Genomic DNA, 25,218 nt, shown 5'->3' on the forward strand with positions numbered 1-25,218 from the left:
CCTGGAAAGGTCCCTTGAGCCAACCTAATTCATATCTCTTGACACACAGCACATAAACACAAACAATATGGATACACAAATAATACACTGGAACGTGAGAGGTCTGATCCATAACCTCGATGATATCAAAGAACTCTTACACAAATACAATCCAAAGGTGCTGTGTGTTCAGGAGACACATCTTAAATCTACACAAACAAACTTTCTTAGGCAATACGCAATTTTCCGGAAAGACCGAGATGATGCTGTTGCATCGTCCGGTGGCGTAGCAATACTAGTAGACAGAGGCGTTGCTTGTCGGCAACTGCAACTCCGAACACCCCTTGAGGCAGTTGCTATCCAAGCAGTACTATTCAATAAAGTAGTTACTATCACGTCCATATACATCCCCCCAAGTTATCAACTCTCTAGCACAACATTTCAAAGCTTTATTTATGAGCTGCCTCACCCTTACATAATCGTCGGTGATCTAAACGCGCATAGCCCACTTTGGGGCGACTCTCGCTGTGATGCGCGAGGACGGCTTATAGAAAACATCCTATTCAGTTCAGGTTCCTGCTTGCTTAACAAGAAAAAGCCAACATTTTACAGCTCTACACATAAAACATTTTCTTCGATAGATCTAAGCATAGCGTCTAGTACAATTATACCATATCTCCAGTGGGATGTCATTAATAACCCTTATGGCAGTGATCACTTCCCCATCGTCCTAAACCTTAAAAAACAAAGTGAGTGTCCTGCACATGTTCCTCGATGGAAAGTTGATTCAGCCGACTGGACGAAGTTTCGCGAACTAACGCAGCTGCCCTGGAATGATATCTGTGAACTTAACCTAGACGACGCAGTAGCATACATAACAACGTTCATTATTGATGCTGCATCAGTATGTATCCCCCAAACAAAAGGGTCGCCCTCGAAACGACGTATTCCATGGTGGAATGAGGAGTGTAGGGAAGCCAGGAAAAAACAAAACAAGGCTTGGAATCTCCTTCGTAACTCACCAACCACAGAGAACCTAATTAATTTCAAGGCGATCAAGTCGCAAGGGAGAAGAACACGCCGCCGCGCTAAACGGGAAAGTTGGAAAAACTACATAAGCAGCATCAATTCATACACAGACGAACGAAAAGCCTGGAACAGGGTTAACAAAATAAAAGGCCGCGAAACTCATCCCTTACCTTTATTAAATACACAAGGACACACCCTGGAGGATCAGGCAGATTGTCTAGGAGCACATTTCGAGCACATTTCCAGTACATCTCACTACACAGATACATTCGTAAAATACCAGCGACTAGCAGAACAGATGAACTTCGATCGGAAAAGCACATCCAACGAAGTATACAATCGTCCATTTGGAATGGCTGAGTTCCAGGCCTCACTGAGCTGTTGCAACAAGTCCGCTCCAGGAAGTGACAGGATAATGTATGAGATGATCAGACACTTACACCCCGAAACCCAAAAAACACTACTGTCACTCTTTAATTCCTTGTTCTCTGCAGGCTACATTCCTTCTGTTTGGAAAGAAGCAATCGTAATCCCTATCCTCAAAGAGGGCAAGGACCCTTCCTCACCCAACAGTTATAGACCTATAGCTCTCACTAGTTGTCTATGCAAATTATTTGAGAAGATGATTAACCGTCGCCTCATCCATTTTCTTGAAAGCAACAAAATACTCGATCCATTTCAGTGTGGTTTTAGAGAGGGTAGATCCACAACAGATCACCTTGTCCGCATCGAGACAAATATCCGCGATGCCTTTGTCCACAAACAGCTTTTCCTGTCCGTATTTTTAGATTTGGAGAAGGCATACGACACAACTTGGCGCTTTGGAATCCTCCGTGACCTGTCTGAAATGGGAGTTCGAGGCAACTTGCTGAACGTGATTCATAGTTACCTCTCCAATCGGACGTTCCGTGTTAGAGTTTGTAACGTTCTGTCTCGTCCATTTACGCAAGAGACTGGTGTTCCACAAGGTGGTGTGCTGAGCTGCACTCTATTTATTGTCAAAATGAACGCGATCCAGACTGCCATACCACATACTATGTTTTATTCCGTATATGTGGATGACATCCAGATAGGTTTCAAATCAAGTAACTTAAGTATCTGCGAGCGACAAGTACAGCTTTGCATAAATAAATGATCTAAGTGGGCGGACGAAAATGGTTTCAAACTAAACCCACAAAAAAGTACATGCGTCCTATTTTCTAACAAGAGAGGCATAATGGCGGACCCCGCAATAGATCTAAATGGAGAACGGCTATCTGTGAGCCATGAACACAAATTTCTAGGAATCCTTTTAGACAGTAAGCTGACTTTTGTACCACACTTGAAGTATCTGAAGTCAAAGTGCCTCAAGTCTATGAATTTGCTGAAGCTCTTGTCACGTACATCTTGGGGAAGCGACAGGCGGTGCCTTTTAAAGCTCTACAAAAGTCTAGTATTAACACGCCTTGACTACGGAGCAATAGTCTACAATTCTGCCGGACCTAGTGCTCTGAAAATGCTTGATCCTATTCACCACTTAGGTATCCGCCTTGCTACAGGCGCCTTTAAGACTAGCCCTGTGCAAAGCCTCTACGTCGAATCAAACGAATGGTCATTGCACTACCAAAGAACATATTTAACTTTATCCTACGCCCTTAAAGTTAGCTCAGATGTTAAACATCCTTGTCATTCCACTATATGCGACTTGTCCACTGCTAGGCTGTTTCGTAACCGCCCAGCCACTAGGCCTCCTCTGTCCCTCCGGTTGGAAGCACTATCAGAAAAAATAGGTGTCCCTCTTTTACACAATATCCTAATGGCTCCTACACGGCTTCCACCGCCTTGGGAGTGGCAGACTATCCAATGCGACATCTCTTTCCTAGAAATATCGAAACGAGCCCCGGAGGCACACATATATTCACATTTTATGGAACTCAAGGAGAAATATTCATGTGATGAATTTTACACAGATGCTTCGAAGTCTCCAGCTGGTGTTGCTTACGCAGCTCTGGGACCCTCACTTTCAACATCTGGACCACTAAACCCATACACCAGTATCTTTACAGTGGAAGCATACGCCATTCTTAAGGCTATTCAACACATACGGCTCAAAAATATCGCTAAGGCTGTTATATTTACAGACTCGTTAAGTGTAGTGAGAGCCCTAATTAGCTTACGAAAGCACAAGAACTCGGTTTTTAATAAGCTGTATAGCGTGTTATGCTCCGCATACATGTGCAACCAATCGATTATACTATGCTGGGTACCTGGCCATAAAGGCATAAAAGGCAACGTAGCTGCTGACGAAAAGGCTACGTCAGTGAGTTTTAACAACACAGATGGAAATATCCCCATTCCTGCAACAGACCTAAAGCCCCTTCTGCGCTGTAAATTGAGGAATCATTGGCAAGAAGAGTGGGATACACAAACATTGAATAAGTTACACATTATCAAACCAAAATTGCGGAATTGGATAAGTGGCAAAACAGCACGGTACAAGGAAGTAATTCTTTGCCGATTAAGGATAGGCCACACATACGGCACCCACTCTCATCTCTTGACTGGGGGCGATCTTCCAACTTGTGTTAAGTGCGGCAATAATCTCACTGTCCTGCATGCTCTTATTGAGTGCCCTGCAATAGAAACAGAAAGGAAAAAGTATTTCCCTGCTGCATATCGCGAGAATTTACCCCTTCACCCTGCATTTTTTCTTAGCGATGAACCTCTTTTTAATCTGGAAACAGTTTTAGAGTTTTTAGCCGAAACGGACACCCTAAAAATCACCTGGCCAGGCAACTTTTAAGCACACGACTAACAGCCCTGCATTCAAGGGCTCTCTTGAAACTCTGGTGTCAGTGTTATGTTTTATTGCATCCTGTTTTAACGAAAGCCCATTGCCATAGCCCACATCACATCCTAGTCACCGTCATTATTTTACCACCTATATATTCTACTCCACTTAAAGCGTAAGTTTTTTAGGCCCTTTTACAGCCATATCACATCTACCATGATGAGTTCATTGTGCATGTCATCCACAATACATCGCCAACATTACCACATGTCATGGCGCTCTTTGGTCAAACCTGGCCCTTGCGCCATAAAACACCACATATCATCATCATCATCAGGTCACTATGACAGACAGGTAATCTGCAACACTATCATGTGCAATAGTGTTAAAGGTGCCAGACAGAAAGCACTAGTTCTCTGCTTCTTGATTTCTAAAGGAGCATCCCTGAATGACTCTACTTGAGATGCTTGGCAAATTTGCAGCGAGTTAGTATGCAGGTAATGTGAGCCAATGAAGATGCCAAGGTATGGGAAAAGGGGGGGGGGGGGGGGGGGCTAGTTTCGAACCTCCTAGTGGGGAAACCCTGCAAGATGCTCATAATTCTGTGAAGGCATCTTGTGTGGCTGTAGCAACAGCTTCCATTGCCAGGCAACCTTAGTGAAACAAAGAGTACACTCCATTCATGGCTGACGTGTTACAATCCATATTGTATCAATCGCAATAGTATGTGTCTTGGGAACTTTGGTGACAGTCCCACTTCCTACACTCCCCACAAAGTGAGCTGTGACATAATAATGCAAATAGCATTCTTTGCCTGCATCTGCTGTTTTGAGCCTACCTATCTATCTAGCCTCTTAGGCCGACCCAGTGGCACAAGTTATCTACCTGCTTGAGCCACTAGGTACGTGCTCCTTGCCGTGATGCCATCATGGTCGTTCCATTGTTGTAATTCTTTCTACGTGATATCTTACTCTGGTCATGTCGTCATCGTAACACCTTCTAGCCTGACCTAATGGCCCATGTTTAATACCTAGGGCCACAAGGTATGGGTTCGTGGTCATGATGGCATCACGATCATTGCGTTGTCGTCATTCTAGCTTTGTCATCCGACACTTGTCATGCGGTTCTCGTCACGCCATCTTCGTCATACCGTCATCATGAATTCACTGTCACACTGCCATAGTAATGCCGTTGAGGTTGTTCAGTGGTTGTCATTCCAGCTTTGTGATCTGCCTGTTGTCATGCTGTCGCCACTCCTTCGACCCCGACCCAGTAGTCCAAGTTGCCTAATACCTTAAGCTACTTGGTATGTGGTAAGGGTCGGTATTCTATCGTGGCCTTTACATTGTCGTCATTCAAGCTTTGTCATCTGACTCTGATCATGCTGCTGTCATCGCACCATGGTCATCACACAGTCTTAAGTGATAGCCGTCACACTATAGTTTTATCACTGTCATCATTTCAATAATGTCATTCAATTTTCATGCTGCCGCCGTCATACCACCTGCCTTTGTTGTTCCATCGACATCAATCTTTCTTTGTCATTTCATTGTAATCATACTGTCATCATTCGATTGCGATTATGCCACCCTTGTCATGTCATCATCGTCAGACAGTTGCTATTATGCCTCCATTGCCAGACTCATAATGCTGTCGCAATCGTGCCATCATCGTCACTGCAGCTTTGTCATCTGACTCTCAAGATGCACTTGTAGTCATGCCATTGTTGTTATACAGGTTTCATGGTAGTCATCGTCATGCGATTGTCACTATACATTCGTCGTCATCCCATTGTCCTTGTGCCGTTGTCATGCCATTGTTATCACTGCATCATTGTCATGTATTCGTTGTCATACTAGTGTTGGGATCTCGTCCCGGTGGTTTCATCATCATTGTAAATTGTAACTTATGCTGTCGTCATACATTCTCGTCATGCTATAGCCATCAAACTGTCATTTAGCTGTCGTCATCACTTCAGTATCATCGTGCCATTGTTGTCATACCGTCGTTGTCAAGCCACCTTCGATCCATTGACGTCATTACTTGTTTGTCATTCTATTGTAGTCATTATGTTGTAATTCAATCATGATTATGCTGCCATTGTCATGCCATCATCGTCATTACATCATCGTCACATAGACGATATCATGCATCCTATGTCATACCATCTTGGTCGTGCCATCGTCGTCATTCCCGCTTCATCCGGTTTTGTCATACCACCGTGGTCTTGCCATCATTGTCATTCCAGCTATGTCATCTGAGTCTCGTCATGCCATCATCATCAGACAGGTTTTGTGATACAGTATCGTCATTCCCTTGTAATCATACACTTGTTGTCATGCCAACGTCGTCAATGTATTGTTGTCATATAGTTATCATCAATGCATCATCGTCTCACCGTCGTTGTCATGCATTCATTGTCATACTATCGTCAGGATCCCGTCATGGTTGTTGCATCATCATGTTGTAACTTTAACATTTGACTCTCATCATGCTGTTGTCGTCATACCATTGTTGTCATGCCATTGTCGTCACGCTGTCATTTCACTGTCATCATCACTTCAGTATTGTCATCCCATTGTCATCATGCTGTCGTCATCATACCACTTTTGTGGATTCATCGACGTCATTTCTTTGCTTATAACTATCGTAATCATGTCATTCATTCATTATAATGCTGCCATTGTACTGTCGTCATGCTGGCTTGGTCATGTCATTGTCATCATTCCCACTTCATCTGGTTTTGTCCTACCGTCGTGGTCGTACTACCAGTGTCACTCCAGCTTTGTCATCCGATTCTCATCATACCATTGTCGTCGTACAGGTTTCGTGATACAGTCATCGTCATTCCGTTGTCATCATACATTCGTCGTCGCCCCGTTGTCTTCGTGCTGTTGTCATGCCATCGTTGTCATGCCTTCGTTGTCTTACCGTCATCAGGATGCCGTTGCAGCTTGTCATCATCATTGTGACTTCGACATCCAACTCTCGTCATGCCATTGTCATCATAGCATTGTCATGTAAATACTGTCACACTGTCATTTCACCCTCGTCATCACTTCAGTATTGTCGTCCCAGTTTGTCATTCTATTGTAATCATGCTGTTGTTCAATTGTGATTATGTTGCGATTTTTATACCATCACTGTAATTTCACCGTAGTTACTGTTATGCTGTTGTGCGTCCTTTATCATGCCGTACCCGCCGTGGTTGCTCAGTGGCTATGGTGTTGGGCTGCTGAGCACGAGGTCGCGGGATCGAATCCCGGCCACGGCGGCCACATTTCGATGGGGGCGAAATGCGAAAACACCCGTGTACTTAGATTTAGGTGCACGTTAAAGAACCCCAGGTGGTCAAAATTTCCGGAGTCCTCCACTACGGCGTGCCTCATAATCAGAAAGTGGTTTTGGCACGTAAAACCCCAAATATTATTATCATGCCGTCGTTATCATATCGTCTTGCTTGTGTCATCACCATCATTCCTGCTCTTTCATTGAGTTGTCTTCATACCGACATTGTCATGCAGTTGTTGTCATCTCATTGCTATCATGTTGTTGTCATGTTGTTGTTATTCCAGCGCTATAATTTAGGAATCTACATCTCATTGTCATCATGCAATTATCGTTATATGCCTTTGTCATTCGATTAGTATAACTCCTTTGCCATTTCTTTGTCACTGCATCGGCATCATACAGTGATCGTCTTGCCTTCTTGCTGGTGGGTGACCTTGGCAAGCAAGTGCCATAGCAAAGTAGTACGATATTGGAATATGTGGCACATAGCCGAAACAACAAAACATTTAAAATTACTATTACACATGTTTAATAAACGTCACATTAGGAATATGATCTGTCGCTACATCCATCGAATGCTATTCATATTAACCTCGACAGTCATCGTGAAATGAGTTCTGCTGTAATTTCTTTCTAACAAAGAAAGCTGTTGTACGAATTGGCACATGCTCATGAATAGGAAAAGAAACAAGCACGAAAAAAATTTTAAAATATGGAGACAAAGAAGACAACAGAATAAATGCTCACTCACTACTTATTTTTTATTCTGGAAAGCGCATAATGATATACGACTGCTTCAGCTACAAGCTGCCTGTGTTATGAACTGCCTCAGTACATTAACTTGAGGGATACGCAATGCCTTTCTGCCGCAGGCTTCCCGGGCGGCCAGTGGTGCACTTTGGCAGCGTCGCCTCGGGTCTAGGCAACGTGGTGCGGGATGACAGCCGACGGCATGCACTGGCTGAGGAGTACGGCGTGCGAGCGTTCGACACCGGCTTCGACACTGTCGTCGAGTCTATTTTTGGCAACCGCAAGGACCACTATGCCTTCATCCGTGGTATCGCCGACTACAAGGATGGCAGCAAGGGCCGCGAGTGGCAGCCATGTGCTGCACTCGCTGCAGCCGCCTTCATGAAGGCTGTTGTCTGTGCCCTTGACCCTGCTGAAGAGGACTGAGTGTTGTCCTTGCCATGTTGCATATCCTTCATTTTTAGTTGCTCTGATCGCATTCTCACATTGCAACTGTTTTGTGACATTAAGTGAGCCAACTTGCCACTTTGCACTTTCCATTTCAACATTTTAGAGAGCCCTTATAGGGAAGTATTTGGAAGGAAGCTAATTTGAGCTGTCTCCACTATTTAAAATTTCATTGAAATTCATTGTTATATGTGTATCTTAGAGTGATACAGTAGTTATTTGTGAACGGGCAAAGTACAACATGTAGTAGTTGTCTTCATCAGTTGTTGACAGTCCCACCAGTAAAAGGATTGAGCAGTTACTGTTAGGCATTGAACTCACTCACATTAAACTTCCTTTGCAGAACAAAATTTCGTTGCACTCTAACATTTAAAATGTTGCAGCCTAGTGCATACTAGTACACTTTATACCAAGCACAATTTGACCTTTTCTTGAATATTTCCTATAGAATGTGCCCCCTAGAATGTATGACATACGTTGAGAAGGGGAGGCGTGGTACACCCTATGGTACTTGTGCAAAATCTTACCAGTGTTCACTATCAAACCTATTGACTATTGGTTGAACTCATTTCTGCACCTTCAGGGTGCATGATTCACACAGAGTAAAACATATATTCTTTGTGAATATGCCATCATGCACATGTCCCTATTCCTTGCGCTGGTGCTCTCTTATGCCATGTTGTCTGCTGGCCGTCAATGGATGATGACACGCAGAACTTCACAACTCATACTCCGGCCATACAGCTCAAGTGCCCTCATTAAAATGTGGATTGGACACTAGAAAAAGGGAGTAAACTGACACCCACTTGCTGAGAACACGAATGGGATTGCTGCACATTCAAACAGACTCCTTGCAGTACACAAGAGCGACCACCAGCCTCTTAATACAATGTCAGCACTTGAGCTCCATGGAGATGAAGCCTCCTTGTGAAGTTTTATATGTTGGCAACATATGGTGAGGGCACTAACAGCTAGCAGACTCCATTCCATAACATAGTATATAACACATAGGATACAGTGGTTGACTAGTGTGTAGAAGTAAAGGGCACTAGCCTCTGCTGATCATCTAAACCAGAGATACCTTTCCATGTTGAATGCCACACGTAGCTCCAAGGCAGTTCTGCAGCTTCCAGTGTTATAACAGCTTCTAGTTTAACTATACACAAAGTTATTGAGAAAGTGAAGGTTTTTTTTCCATGCTGCAAAATGGGTGGAAAATGAAAAGGATGAACTCACTGAAGCACTGAGTGCCAGAGCCCAGAGCTGTTTGTAGTCGTTGTTTCCATATGAATAAGACACGCAGGGATGTACTAAATTGTTCTCTAACAATGCCCTAGATCACCGATCACTGATAGTACTTGGACCACAAGCATTTGCTGCCATCCTGCCTTTATGATCTAAACATTCATGTTGTTTCACAGTATTGTTGTTGCACAAATTTTAGAACATCATGTTTGTCTCTGTAACCTAAATGTGTTCCCTTCTGTTAAAAAGCCATTGCAGCAATCCTTTTTGTCTATTTACAGCAGTCATTGCCGCTGCTCACAGCATAAGCTATTGTTGAATGGAAATGTAATTTGTTCATTGAAAGACTAAGTAAGGCCTTTGACCTTTTCTGTACAGGTCAGGCACAACATCAAGCACTAACAATATTTTTTTTGTAATTTTAATACTTTATCATGCAATATCATAGTCACCACAGGACGCTCCAGCACTGGCATGTACTTTACTGATTTGTCACAAAATGGTTGCAGTGTATGAATGCACCCCTGTGAATAATGCGCCAAAACAGACTCAACCTAGGGAAAAGGAAAGTCATTTGAAGAACTGAAGTGTCTCTGAGATATGTTTTATTTCTGAATTCTATTCATTTTGCGTGGGACCTGTTTCGAGATAGGCAGGATGCCAAGTGGACAGGTGCTAGTCTGCTATGCGTCTGCATGATTATTGTCGAATGTGCTGCTTGCATGCTCCTTTTGTGCGTTTGTTGGATCTCTGTTTATGAAGCTTCAAGCCAAATAATGCTCTTTGTGGGCTGAGCCTGAAGGTCACCATGGCAGACGGAACATGCAGAGTTAATGCGTAGTTATAGCAAACTACAGTTCACTTGGGCTTACGCTACAGAATTGGTCTGGGTTTGTATTTGCCAAGTTTTACCTGTCGTGTCGCCACTGTGCAAAAAGGAGGCTTGCAAGGTCTTTCCTTCTTTTGTCAGTCGAACCTTAGTATAACGAAGTCGCCTATAGCATGAAAATATGTTGATTATATAGACTATGTTTATTATAAGTGTATTGTCGTCATATGCTAATATCAGTGATAAAAAATTCAGATTTACTTTGTTGTATTCAATAATTTGTTATGTCTGTGTTCGTTATATCGTGGTTTGACTACCTACATTTCTGGAGATATTGTTCCTTTCCAGCAGTTAGTGAAATGGGTTATCATTATCATTTCTTACATGAGTGCCAGGAGCTCTGTACAAAAGTGACTGACAAGTGACTCATACGCTGTAGGAAGTTATGGTGCAGCTGGTGCCTGGTACAACAGGAGGTGAGCGATTATGGGAGAATGTTGATGCAACATCAGCCAGTTATTATCAGGTTAATAAAAACTGCTGGAAGTGAAGTAAGCAAGTGATTACCATATTTAGTGCTCGATTCTAATCTGCACCTTATTTTCCCCCTAGAAGATGACATATGCATTAGATTCAGGTATGAAACCGAAACTGTAATGTTGACAACCTATCATCATTGATGGGGAAATATTCTATAATTCAGTCCAATCCACAAGTTGTTTCTCAGTGCTATCGCGGACCCTGTCAAGGAGGAGGAGGAGACAAAGGAGGGGAAAGACAGGGAGGTTAGCCAGTGTAAGTACCGGCTGGCTACCCTGTGCTGGGGAAAGGGGTAAAGGGAATAAAAGGAGAAAGAAGAAGAGGAGGAAAAAAAGAAAAAAAAAAAAGAAAATTCACAGAGTAACGCGAAACTACGCTCTACAACGTTCAAAGGCGGTCACACAATTCGCATGCCCTTAAAAACTTCAACAAAGCCCTTAAAGACCCTGTCAAACTTGTCCATGTTGTCAAATTTGCGATCTTAGCATGGAAGCTTGGGCGCCACACAGAGCTGTTGTAAGTTAGCGCTGTGTGCGTCTCACTCTCTCATGTCTATCTTTTTTGCACTGTGTCGTTTTTTTTTTCTATCCTAATTACCATCTCTGATTGGCTCAAAGAGCAGCTGTATATGCCTTCTCAGATTGACTCACAGCACCAACATGGTGGAATTCAACAACATAGTGGAATTGACGGTTTATAGAATATCACCTCACTATAGGAGCTGCAGTAGCTTTTGGCCTGCTCCACGAGTTAGGCTGCCATAGTCTACAATGCATTTCAGAAATGAAGTTTCAGAAAGGCTCTTGATGACAGCACTGAAGATGCTGGCGCTCTGGGGCTGTTGACAGTGGTGAGCAGGCATGCGACAGCGACATTGAGTGATGCGCATTCTGCTTTGGCTCACATGCAATAACTATTTTTTTGTCCAAGTTAGAGCATATCACCATTAATCTCTCTTTTGCCGTGAAAACTGGTGAGTGAAATGTCAAAGGCATTGCATTTATTATTTCCTGAAGCATCAAAATCGGCGTGCGCGGTAAAATTGATAGCACATTAGAACTGAGTAAATACGGTAATCAGAAAGTTAATCCAATTCTTGCCTGACCTCAGCAGTTACTGCACTTTCAAGTGGTGCTTCTCACTTAACACTGCACTAGGCATAAGAGGATTGAATTCAATACATTGCGCTCTTGATGTCGTTAATTGATAGCGAACCCAATGTGTACCATACACAGCGTCTCCATATAAGCATATAGTAGCTGGATACTTATGTACAGGCTAGGAGTGAACAGCACCTAGCTATGCTGCAAGAGTGAAGAGCGAAGAACAAAGTTACACCATTGATCTTGTACTTGTGGAGCGATTATATGGTTTTTACCTGGCACGCAACCTGGACAGGTGATGTGGGATGCATTCTTGTATGCTGTAGCTTCTATGTAAAACTCTTAATCGAACTCTCTTGTTTAACCAGCAGTTTAGTTTGCCATTGGCATCAGTTTGCTCTGTCATCACATTTAGAAAGCAGCACCATGTGAGATTTCTACAGTTGCAGTAGCTGTCTTTCTAGCACTGACACCTTGGCCCTAGGAACAGCGAAAGTGTGGCTTTGTCTTTATGTACAAATTGCAGTGACTGCACTTTTGATGTTCACAGAAGTTAACATATTTTAAACCCACAAGGAGGAGCGTTGGTACAGGAGTGTAGACCTTTTGTATTTTTCTTCCTTCTACTGTGCTACCACTGTCTCCTGTAGCAAATGTGTTGCTTGAACAGCATTCTGCCTGTTTTATTTCAAGTATAACTGGTTTGTGGTTGTCAAGGTATCCTATTCAGAAGGTTATGTTCCCATGCATCACAAAACAGGTAGCTGTTTTGCAGACTCTAAGGCTCTTCTTTATACCAGACCAGAATCTAAGGCTAGACCAGACTCTAAGGCTATTCTTTAATACAGGCTTAAAGGGGCATTAAGGAGAAACTCCAAATCAGTTTGAGAGAAAATAAAAAGCAAGACTTCTCCTTGAAATTTGCGCATGTACAAACCACAGCATTGGTGAGTGCAACAGATTTCGCTGCATACCAACCTCTTCAAAATGGTAAAAGTGCTCAGAAGCTGTCAGACTTTGTCATCACTTACTTTTGAATGCAGTGTAATCATTCTGTATTTGGAAATGTCAAATTGCCCCAAGCAGGCGAGGTCAATATCCCCCATCACTGTAAGGAACTTACAGTCGATGACAACCTAGTAATGCAATAGATAATACACCGCCATCCAACTGAAGGAAAATGTGTACAGATATGCCAGCCAATTACGTCTGCTCGTTTCCTTGATAGAAAGGTCGAGGCAAACTTCTTTCAATATCAGCATCACTTGAGTACTGTGTTTTGGAGCGCAGAGGCGCAGCGAGCAGGTGCCCTTTGGCTCTGTGGGCGAAGCTTGTACTGAATTATTGAACGGTCACAGACTATCATAAATAAATTTCAAGGTTCCATTGCCATCTTCTTTTTATGTGGCATCCTTTGAGGCTTATCAAGCTGTGCTCACAATAGGACGGTAATTCTAAAAGTATATTCCAGCAAAATGTAGCTTAACTTGTTGTTTCTCTATAGTGTGTCTTTAAGGTGCTTTAGTCAAGCTGCACTGCATTTGCTCTGTGATTGTAGCCAATGTAGTTGTCACGAGAAACACAAATTAGTGTTCCACAGTGAAAACAATCTTTACAGCTTGGTTGCAATCGCACTTCGAGTGTAGTATCCCTCTAAACTTGTTTTCCTTTTGCTGTGCGGGGTGTGCTCAATATACATACACACACTTCAGTCCTTCAGCAGGAGGGAAGAGAATGTGTAGTCGTCTTGCATCTCGACTGCTGACATGTGTCAAAACACCAGAACCCGGTTTTCTTATTCTGAATTCTGTTAAAGAAAAAAGTTTACACAAGGTTGCAGTGCAAAGATAACTCATTTCACTGCCTCTGACTTGCATTTCTGGGTGCCAGCAGGATGTCAAAGGCAACATTCACACTTGTGACTCACCAAGATCCTGCTACTGAGCACAACTGGCAATCAAAGAGTCACTCGCAGCAACCAATGTTTAGACTGGCGAGTGCAACCTGCCCGCCGCCACACTGAAATGTGTCACAATAAATGTTGTTCACATGCGTTTGCGCCACCATAAATAAGCATCAGTGTATACTGATGTCTTGGCTTTGCTCAGGCTGCTGATTGGTTCAGCAAGCTTTGTGCTCCCAGTTGCAGGAGCGGCAAAATGAGCAGTGAACGAATGACCTAAAAGGGCCACTTTTTCACCAAAGCAGCCATCACTTTGCTCATGTGATGGTCGTGTGAGTCAGGTGATCATTTGGTCATCTGAGCTCTGTGACTCACAAGTGTGAATGCCGCCTAAAACAGACAGGCGTTGCTGTAAGAGGAACTGCCAAGAGGTGTTCTGCCACATTTCTGTTGGCAAGAAAACGTGTGGGATTTATTCGCTAGCATGAAATGTGTTTGTTTCTTGTATCATACAAACAATCTGCTGTGTGGACGATGCTTGATTGGTAGCGCACCGATGCATCACGCATGGTATCCCAGGAGACTCATATTTTGTTTTACTGTGATGTGTTAGAGCAATGCATCAGTATGCATTAGCTGTGGTCCAACTGAGATTGGTGGCGCACTTGCAATATGTAAATACAACTGGTCTCACTGTGCCAAAGGAAAATGTGTTGATTACAAGATTATACACACGTGTGTTAAAACATATGCTTCAGATGTGTGGCAGGCTGACGTCCGCTAATTCCTGAACAATGATGAGTTCACGATGGTGTTTGCCCATGCTATTTTTACATAAATGCTTTTGCAGTGATGCAGCAACCGGCAGCTGCTTGGGCAAGCACTTTTACTGGTTGTGCAACCTTCCACATGCTTATGTGCAACTCAGACATGCGAAGCATGTTTGATACAGCATTGCATGGCAGGCATAAAATACACAAACAGTGGTACTTTGAGGGGAAGGTAGACAGCCATTGCTTGCATGGTGCTCATATCGGGAAACATGAGCTCCAACATGAAGAATAACACTGCGCTCGAACTTTGGTTTAATCATATGGAAAGCAGTATGTCTTCATAGTCAGCTAACTTGAAAAGATGATCACCTTTCTATACTCTGCATTTATTGGTATTCATAAATCTTAATCTGGATAGTATATGCTTTTTATTCAAAGTCGATGAAAGGTAATATACATGCAGTATTTCTTTTCTATAGAGAAGACTAAGCTGCAGGGTTATGAAGCATGTTTAGGAAAGACGTTTGCACTCAGGCATGATTTGTGTTCGGGAAATACGTTACCGCTGTGACCAGAAGGCCCAACTTGCCACTAGAATATTCTTGAGACATTAAAAGGAGGTCAAACTTGTTTGCATAGAGGAACTGAGTGTGACTATTGCTTTCTTGCATATTTGAAGGCACATTAATTATCCTAATGTCTAGAAATTGTGCCATTGTGCAGGAGGCTCTTATATTTCCTGCAAACTGTCACCGTCTGGAGCAAGAGTATATAGCTTTAAGCTTCCCTGACAGCATACACGGTGACTCATAGTTTTACAAAGGCAAATTGAAAACATTTGGCAACTGATACATTCTTTGTTCAGTTTTATGCTGAGAATTTCTTTTTATTCTTGTTGCCTCTACAGGCTTCCTTTGTTAGTATTAGATGTGAATGTAATGCCGCTAGAAGATATCATGCTCTATCTTGTGGTCTGTAGAGGTCAGAAACTTGGCTTGAATAGAAACAATGCCATAATGTCAGTTGAGTTTTTGTGCAGGACCCTGCCTTGAAAATCTTAATTTCAGAGAGTGCTATTCTGCTGCAAACATTGTGTTTGTTTCGTCTTTGAGAATACTGACTTGAATCGTGTTTCCAGTGCTGATTATTTTGACTTTAAGGAAGACTAGAATGACAGATGTTTGTATTGTGCATTGTGTCATCGATGTGCTTAGTCAAGGCAGAGCTTTTGGTTGTCTTCATGCTGTAAACAGAAAGAGTGTGCGAAGCATTCCTTAGATGTTCAGAGGGCATCCTTGTCAGGGCACGAAGGTGTCCAGAATGCATCTCAAGCGAGCCACCGTATGACTTTTCAAGGACATGATAGGGTTGTTGTAGGAAACACGCCTGGACTGTCCCACAAATGTCTCAACAAGGACGTTGCTGTGACATTGTTTTACATAGTCTGCAAAGAAGTTTCCATAGCATACCTTCACTGCTATTTTGAGACTGCTCACTTAGCCTTGTTGTAGGCATTGGAAAATGCACTGAAGTTGCTGGAAAAGGTAGTATACTCTTAAGGATGCCCAGAACAAACATCATATAGTCTTGATTGACAGTGTCTTCCTCTCACCCGGGAAACGTTGAAACAGAAGTAAGAGGGCTTAATTGCCGTTTTTAATGCTCATCTGCTCGTTAAGCCGAGAAACAGAGTATACATATAGATATATATATTTCATTGCTACAGTGTATAAAATGTGCTGGCATGTGTGTCGGAGCTGGTGCACCTTTGTTTGTTTCAGGAATGCATGATTTTACTTTGTGTGTGCTCTACGAACAAAGTGACATGACTATTTGATTTTATTTTTCTAAAAGTTGCTTGTTTCAGTTGGGCTCTGCCGTGAATACACAGCCCAGGTGACACTGAGTGTGTCACAATATTGTTTGCCTTCTCCTCCTCCTGTACCACAAGTGCTCCCTTAGAGAGAAAATAAAGACGTTAATATATTCCCCGCGCAAACAGACAAGACTCGTGTCTGTTCCTCAATGCATGGTGCCCCACCAGGCACATGTAACCACTTGAATTGTGTGTTTGTGTTATAGGGACACCAAAAAAATTGACCTATAGTCAGTGACAAGTCAAGAATGCAGGAGAGGCTCCTCCCAAAAAAGTTTGGCGTGCCTGCAATTCATCCCTGTGCAATTTAAGAAACATTTTCCTTATAAATGCCACTGACATGAAGAAGAGGATGCCTAGCTGTTCAGCAACAACGAACCCATTGTGGTCATCCGCCAAATGCAACAATGAAGACGGCTCACCGCACGAGCGGGTCATTTGAAAGTAGCATCAGTATTGCACTGACTTTGTGCAGGAAATAAGTCCTCGCCAAGGGAGGGAAGGGAACCTTCCCTCCCTTTAGTGCGTGGGTTCGCACCACTGCCGAGATGTACCAGGACACGCTGAATGGATCAAATGATCCCTTTACAGACCTGTCAGTCTTACCTAGTGCAGAAAAACGTCCTCAAGCAGGGAGGGTGATTTCTTGTCAAGGAAGCATCTGAGGAAATCGAAGGCCAGGAGATCGATACAACTGATAAGAAGTGGGAAGGGGACTATACCATTAGTTGATGCATGTGTACATGTTCCCTTTAAGGTATTCTTCCCTATAATATAGTAGGTTACATGTGTACAGAATACTAGATGGGCCACTCTTGCCCACGTGCTCTTACTGCGAGCAGACATCTTGGCAATTGTAGAAAGGCAGAAGTGTAACATGCATTGTGACACCAGCCTAAATTTTCTGAACCAGCTCTCCCTGGCATACTGAATTTGGCAGATGAGCTCATGGCTACTTCACTGTTTGGCAATTCAGAACCAAGCTGGCAAGTTTGGGAACTATAGCTGCACAGAAACGGCCAAGGTGAAAGATGTTATAATGAGCGCAGACATTGCTGCCAGCCTACTAGTTAAAGGAACAGGTGCAGAAATTAGAGCCAGTGAGTTTTCGTGGACGTTGAAGAGACATGAACACTAAAGACCTCCATTCCTAAGCACTGTGATGACCAGAACAGACTCCCACAATGTTACCATGGACAGGTTATGCTGATATACTAAAGGCTATGCTACACCAGAGATAGTATACTATATATATAAAAATGAAGTTGCATGCTGGCTGTGGGTGGTAGTTTGCCACCTTATCTACTGCAGGACCGTATGCTCATCATAAATGTTCTTTATTACGACCTCCTACTCTGACAAAGACAAGTCCCCTTGTTGAAACGTTAGCTCTAGCTAACTTCTTCTTGGGCGAGTTGGTGTTTACTTATAATGATGCTGTTTAGTGCAACAACTCGAAAAAAAAGAACACAGTGAGTGGCATTTCCTTTCACCTCTCGCTGCTTTATTTTTTTCGAGTCTTTGCCCTAAAAAGCGTCGTGTTATGTTGGCTCTAGCGGCACTCTTCGTTCGAAATACACTTTGATTATACTGCCGTTTTTTTCATAATATCTCAGTGGTGTCACACGGTGCAATCATCTAATGCAGAATTCTGCAGTGAACTTCTGTTTTAATCTCTGCACATGGAGGGGGACAAGAGTTTGGCTTCAGCTTTGCCTGTCACACCCTCAGTCACCTTGTCATAGCCCTGCAATCCTGGAACATGATAAGACACACGTGTAAGGATGGTGAGACTTGGCACTCGTAATATGTATATGCAAACATTTCGTATATTAAGGAATTATTTAACGAGCCCATTGAACATTCGCCAAGATGCATGCCTTGCATGGTCTTGAACCCTGAAGGAACACTGCTGCTGCTTTAATTGAGCTCAACAAAGGCGATTTTGACTTTTTTGAAAGAGATGCATGGTTTAATCAACAATATTTACTCTGTATGCGTATTGTTTCTGTTAGAGTGTTTGTTTGCTTCCCCCCTTCTTTTTTCTTTAATGAATGAGTGTGCTTGCAGTTATGTTTGCTTTCAGTTTAAAGATTTCTTCTTATTTTTTTTTCATTTATTTTTTCATCTATCATTAATCATCTTGGGTAGCATATGCTAGGTATTTTGCTAGGCTAACATTTCTACCTCTCATTGCGATATGTCTCTCTAGTCACCTCTTCTGCCCCTCTCCAGGCCCAGTGCAGCCAGGAAAGCAAATTGTACCGTGCCTTTCTTAACAATGTACACCCGTGAGCAAAAGTATACGGACCAGGGATCGCGCAATAAAACTCATTTTCTCCTTTGCCTGTGAGCATAACTTGAAATTAAAGACTGCAGCTCAAACTTGGTGTTATGAATATTCTAGTGCACTCATCAGTTTCCGTTTATGCCTGTTAACTACGAAGAAATTCTGTTTTTTCGGCGACCCTGTGGTGCGTATACTTTTGCTCGCGGGTGTGCGCGCAGTTCTGCCATATTCCGATTTTTCTGCAGGCGCTACACAGATTGTTTGCAGCACTGTACCTGTAGCGTTTCACTCTCACTGAGGCTTGTTATATTTCAACGTAAAGAAGCGTTGGGCACCAGCGTTCCCTAGTGTTTCTGTGTTGGGGAGTAGATGCAGGGATGCGAGCACATTCTTATATGGCACTCTGAATGCGCACTTTCGGAGGACATATATGACGTACACTGCTTGACACAGAAAAAGGAACTCTCAGTCAGTCAGTTGCTGAGGGTGGGCCTGTGGATTAAAAAAAGAAAGAAAGACAACCAGCCACACGCATATAGCATATTGTTAGGGATCCCTCCGCCTATTTCGTCAAACTTGAGTGCAGTACTAGGCTGGTTCTGACGCGCATGCACGGCATTTTATTATTATCAAGCTGGCTGTGCTGTGTTCATATATTCTTGTTCTTTTCTTGAATAAACCAGAGCCAGAGTGCACAGATCAGTGAGAGTTAACTGAAAGGAAGCTGCATGCCCCGGTATGTGTGAAACGTGGTCTGTTCATTAGGTATTCTGCATTTTTGTGTGGCAAGTAGCTTTAGACGTAATCCGGCATGTGATTACGGTCCTGAAATGTAAAATGTGCAAGGGTAGTAGCCTCAAGCAGATATGACCGAAAATCGCTCTTGTTTTTTGGTCGTATATGTGGAACCAAAAGGTGCTCAAACTACTTAAAAAAAGCAGGTTGGACGTTCCAATTGTTGGGAACAAAACCTTTTGTGCAGTACTTGACGATTGAAATGAACTAATAGTAGGGAGTACGTACGCATTCTCGTAAAGGGTTTCTTTGAGTATTGTGTACTTACTGCACAATTTTTTTTCTATAAATTTACCAGTAACACAGCGAAGCTTGGTGCATTTACAAACAATTTCCTTTCATCCCTCACGCAGATAGCAACCGTTATCGATTAGTATGCATCATGGATAAATTGTCCAGTGCTAGGCATGGCTGACATATGCTCCATGCTCTCGAACTCGCATATTCAGTGAGGCTTACGTTCAAGTTTAAAGCATGTAAAAAAAGTTTATGCTGGTTAATTAGTATCTTAATCTAAAATTTTGTGTGCCGTGGAGGGAACGGAGGGCAGGCATTCAATTCTTCGATTTGTCACCAGAACTGCAGTGCCACTAGCAAGTATGACGTTACGGATGTGTGTTCTTGTGTACTTGAGCTGCTCTTTTTTTTTTATGCAGGAAATGTTCCCAAAAGTTACCACGCTGTAATGTAACGTGGAAGCTCCTAATGCAGGGGATCGACCCCGGACATTTTACAACAAGGCCTCGAAAAGGAACGGTGCTGCTTCCAGAAACAACACGGAGAAAACCTCCTGGCTGCGATCTCTAATTCAGACCACTCTCTTCCGCAGGGCACAAGTCCCTTTAATCAAGGCAAGAACAAGGTGCGCCATGACGGACATCATTGCCTTATAGAAATTGCGATGGCAACACAATGAACCTGACTGCCCTCAATCACCTCCACAAGTGAAATGGCAATGCAATGCGCAGTTGAAGTAACTTCAAATGTTCGTCATCTCATCCGATAATACAAAGGACTCTAGATATTCAGGCAAAAGTAATGGCCCAAGGAAGGGTGATGTTGTTTGAGGACTGGAGCGCCAACCATGGGCTAACACCAAAGAGACACTTGACTCACTGTGGAGCTTCACATGTGAAGCTTCCATAGTGAGCCACAGAACTTCCCTTCCATTATCCACTGTCCCAAATATGTCTTAAGCCATGTTCTAAATATTATTGCTATAGCAATTATATATATGCACACTCCAGGTGAACTTATGTCGTCGCCGTCGCCGTGATGTTCTGCATGATGTCCAAGGGCGATAACGTCGCCGCATGCTGTATGTGCGAGTGAAAGAGTACAAAGGTGAGCCGCTCTCGCGCGCGCGAGTGAGGAAGGCGGGGAGCAAGCGTGCGTCCGTCGCCCGCAAGGCAACGAGGGGAGGGGAAGGGGGGAGGGCGTTCTACTCCGGCGGCTGCTGTGTACGGCGCGGCCACGCGGGCTCTATATTGAAAGCGATCTGCGATGGGGACAGAGTGGCCCAGTGCTGATAGCTTCGTGTGCACTGTGTTTTCGTTTCTGAGTTCGCGTTGAAACGACAGCGCGAAGGTCAATTCGCTCGCTGCTGTTGCCGCGCTTCCTTGCTCCAGCGTTTTTACGGCTATCTTCCGCGGTCATCGAGTGAGATATGCGCGCATGTTTGCTTGTGTGCGCATGACATCATGCTTGTTAATTTAGTTAGTAAGTGAATATTTACAAGTTTATACGGCAGATAAAAGTACTATCCTTATTTCGTGTAGCTGTCTACTAATTCGCTATCGCAATCGATGCTTCGCCTTTCGCGCAAAACTGCAACTTTTTTTATTCTTTATCTGTTGCAATGTAACCGTCTCTAAGGTGTTTTCGAAACTTGGTTGGCTGAGTCTTTGGTTCTTTTAGAATCCAATGTAGGCCACCTTTACCGATAAAATATTAGCGAGTAGAAGCCGTCAAAACCGCTGATGACGTCACGGAGAATTGCTGCGATAACTCGAAGGCGGTGTCACCACCCGTCCTCCACTCTTCTCTCCCTCTCTCTCTCTCTCTCTCTCTCTCTCTCTATATATATATATATATATATATATATATATATATATATATATATATATATATATATATATATATATATATAATTTTTTTGCCATTGCGCAAACAATTCAGTAATACTGCATGCTCATATACGAACGCCAAATAGAAACACCAAGGCAGTTTAGATCAATAAGATGTTCCTTCATAATTTGGCGGCAAGAGGGCTTTTATAGAGGAGAGAGGAAGCGATTTTTTTTATTTTTTGTTATTGTTGTTTCGCGCGAAAACTACAGCGCCGGTGCGTCGTTATGACGTCATCAATATCGGAGCATACACCTCCTTTTATTTGGGCCGTTGTGGTTAAGTAAAAGCTCTTGACGCTTGATATGTGTTCAGTGTTACAATATTTTAGAGTCCACTCTTACCGATAAACCATAATATATATCCTAGCAAACGCCGTCGAAATCAGTGACGTCATGGCGAGCTGTGGCGGGAACACATAGGCGTCGTTGCCGCCCGTGCTTTGTGTCATTTGCGTCTTGCCAAGCCTTCTTTCAAGCATTAGGAGTTCCTTTTTCGTTTTTGCAAAAGGGTAATTTACCAATCGAGCCCAAAGAATTTGTTTTTTTCTCACTTAAGTGCCCCTTGAACTCACTCAATAACCCCTCTTAAGCCCTCTTTAATGTCCTTGCGATGCTCACTCCCATGAAGAACGCATATTCGCCTTTGTGCGCGTTTAGAAAAAAGTTTATTTCAACAAAAAACAATACGCTTTTTTTTTGTGTGTGTGTGTGTGCGTGTGTAGCGAATGGGATGAACCAAGCGAGTCCCATCCTCCGCAGCGTTGTCGAGCCTCTTACCTCTCTTTCCGCGACAGCTCGTTAGCCGGCTTCCTCAATTCACACGAGAGATGCTCAAGGCCCTTGGCGCACTGTCTGCCGGGATCGGCTCGGTAGGGCACTGCCCGGCCTTGTAGTTTCTATATCAGGTGCGACCTCCGCGGCCATCTTGTAAGCGCGTCCGTTTCCCACGTCTCGCTTTCCCTGTAGTTAATGCTAGCTGCGCGATACGGTACTAGCAACTTAATAGCCCTCGCAGACGCAGCTCAATCTTCCTGCCCACTTTGCCCCGATATTGAAACGAAGCTCCTAATCGACATTCAAACAACGAATACCGCAGTGGCGTATGCGAGCTGCAACATATCCCTTGATGGTGCATATGTTTATAGATCGCACGTGTTCGATTGAACTGTCGCGTTGTGCGCGTTGTGCCTTCTTCATTTCGCTGCTTAGAGCAAGGACATTTAACGGCCTGGAGCGCCAATTTAGGTGCTCCTCTTTAATACAGTGTGGGTCCAGGGCAAGGTCTTCTTTTTTCAAACACGTGCCGCCCAATAATATTTATTTATTTATTTATTTATTTATTTATTTATTTATTTATTTATTTATTTAATTTGTTTGTTTGTTTGTTTGTTTGTTTGTTTGTTTGTTTGTTTGTTTGTTTGTTTGTTTGTTTGTTTGTTTGTTTGTTTGTTTGTTTGTTTGTTTGTTTGTTCGTTTGTTTGTTTGTTTGTTTGTTTGTTTGTTTGTTTGTTTGTTATAGCGTAATGGGTCATAGGCATTCGAGTGAGAATGCTTACAGCTAACAAAAAGATATGAACAAAAATGCACTGAGTTGGAAAATTCAAGTACAAAGTGCTTTTTATGCGTTAGCAGTAGGAGTGTCAAAGTTGAAAAAAGTGTTATATATGTATATATATATATCCACTTTCATTGCCATTAATTTATCATTTCTTTATATCAATTAAGTACGGGTAATTTCCCCTGTGTTGTATGTCTTTGTCTTGATGTATGTCTTGGTGTCTTTGTTTGTTGGCTTCTTATGATATGATTAATAAAAATCGGGCCCCTCGGTTAACCCCCATTCTTTTCCTTTATATATATGCGCGTTCTTGCGTGCGTGCGTGCGTGCGTGCGTGCGTGCGTGCGTGCGTGCGTGCGTGCGTGCGTGCGTGCGTGCGCGCGCGCGCGTGTGTGTGTGTGTGTGTGTGTGTGTGTGTGTGTGTGTGTGTGTGTGTGTGAGAGAGAGAGAGAGAGAGAGAGAGAGAGAGAGAGAGAAAGGCCGTAATCGAGGGCCCGATTTTTTTAAAAATTACAATCACAAGAAGCCATGGCTTTCAGGACCTCTGCTATCTGCCTGACACCGGTTCGCAATCGCAATTTATTCCAGATCCAAAAGATGATATCACTCGTACGGAGAGCTCGATTAATTCGATTTCCATATTATACGATGAGCGCCTTTACACTAATAGAATAGAGGTTAATTAATATTTTCTGTTAATTAGCGACTAATCACCACGTATAGCCCGTCACCCCGTGGTCGTCACCGCTGACGGCATGTCTGCGGAGGAACTGTCATTTTATTTCGAAACGGCTATTTTTAACATGCGTTGGCGGGCTAGTTGGTGCGAATCCATAATTACTTTGTTTAGCGCAAAACAACGGACACAATTAAGAGAGACGATAGGACAAGGCGCTACTCTCAACTGACATCTTTTTTTTTTATTTTTTTGCGTCACTCCTTTACAGAGAGCAGAATCTAGAAGGACATGCGCAGTGAGCACCATGTGCGGGAACCACCAGCATCCGATCACCAGAGCGCATTCATGCGACAGAAACAAACAAAAAACATATTCGACTGTATGAAAAAAGCTTACGATAATTCTCGGGCGGTGGTATCGCGGCTCTTTTTTCAAAATCCTAGTCGTCTCTGTTGTGTCCGTTGTTTTGCCCTAAACAAAGTAATTATGGCTATTTTTAAATATTGCTAATAATCTTCGTAGAAACACCCAATACGGCGTAGGTACGGTTACACTATATACATACATCATCAATACATCTTTTTTGGGTGAGTGGGTTCATATTGAAACATATGGGCGCAGACAGACGACCACAAAAAGACCACACGTACACACAGTGCTTGTGTGTACGTGTCTCCCTTCTTGTGGTCGTCTGTCTGCGCTGTTACCCGTATGTTTCCACACTATACATACCCCCAAGTAAAACAAATCGATCCGTTTTGTTACAGCAATCCCCCGAGCGCATCTGACTGGTATTTCGACAATACGTATAGAGTAAACATTCCCTTGTTGTCTCCCGAAACTTTCCGATTTCCGTGGTATACTTTCTTTATTCTGTCGCAACCAAGGAGGTTGAAATACAACTTGGCCGCAACGCCGCTTTGTACACAAGCTTGTCTGGGAAATCGTAAAGAGTTTTATGGTTTGTCTACAAGCTTGTCTGGGATATCGTATGTAGTTGATGGAATAGAACTGGGCAAACTGAGTCTTTTGGGCGATTCAGTTGTGCATGGCGACATATTTTGCGTGTTTTCGTGTGCGGAGACTGACGGCGCTTGAACATTCAATTGGTTTCTACCACGCTCCCACTCTAGTTTGCGGCGACGCGGAGCCCCCCCTCTCGAGATTGAATCCGAAGAAAGGCCGCCCGAGCCGAACGCTCATGCTGCTGCCAGAGCACGTGACCACGTGAC

At 43.2% G+C, this 25,218-nt stretch overlaps 1 protein-coding gene across 2 annotated transcripts in view; it reads left to right on the plus strand.

The window, feature by feature from the left end:
• The window catches only part of LOC135895897 (uncharacterized), a 100,200-nt gene extending 83,542 nt beyond the window's left edge, over positions 1 to 16,658 (plus strand). For both annotated transcript variants that reach the window (XM_065424128.2, XM_065424129.2), the window contains exon 12: positions 7,942 to 16,658. In XM_065424128.2, coding sequence (XP_065280200.1) covers positions 7,942 to 8,245 — 304 coding nt within the window. In that variant the 3' untranslated portion in view covers positions 8,246 to 16,658. The remainder of the gene's footprint in view (positions 1 to 7,941) is intronic.
• Positions 16,659 to 25,218: the final 8,560 nt, after the last annotated feature.

Source organism: Dermacentor albipictus, chromosome 4, assembly GCF_038994185.2.
Source record: "Dermacentor albipictus isolate Rhodes 1998 colony chromosome 4, USDA_Dalb.pri_finalv2, whole genome shotgun sequence".
In the NCBI taxonomy this organism is placed as follows: Eukaryota; Metazoa; Arthropoda; class Arachnida; order Ixodida; family Ixodidae; genus Dermacentor; species Dermacentor albipictus.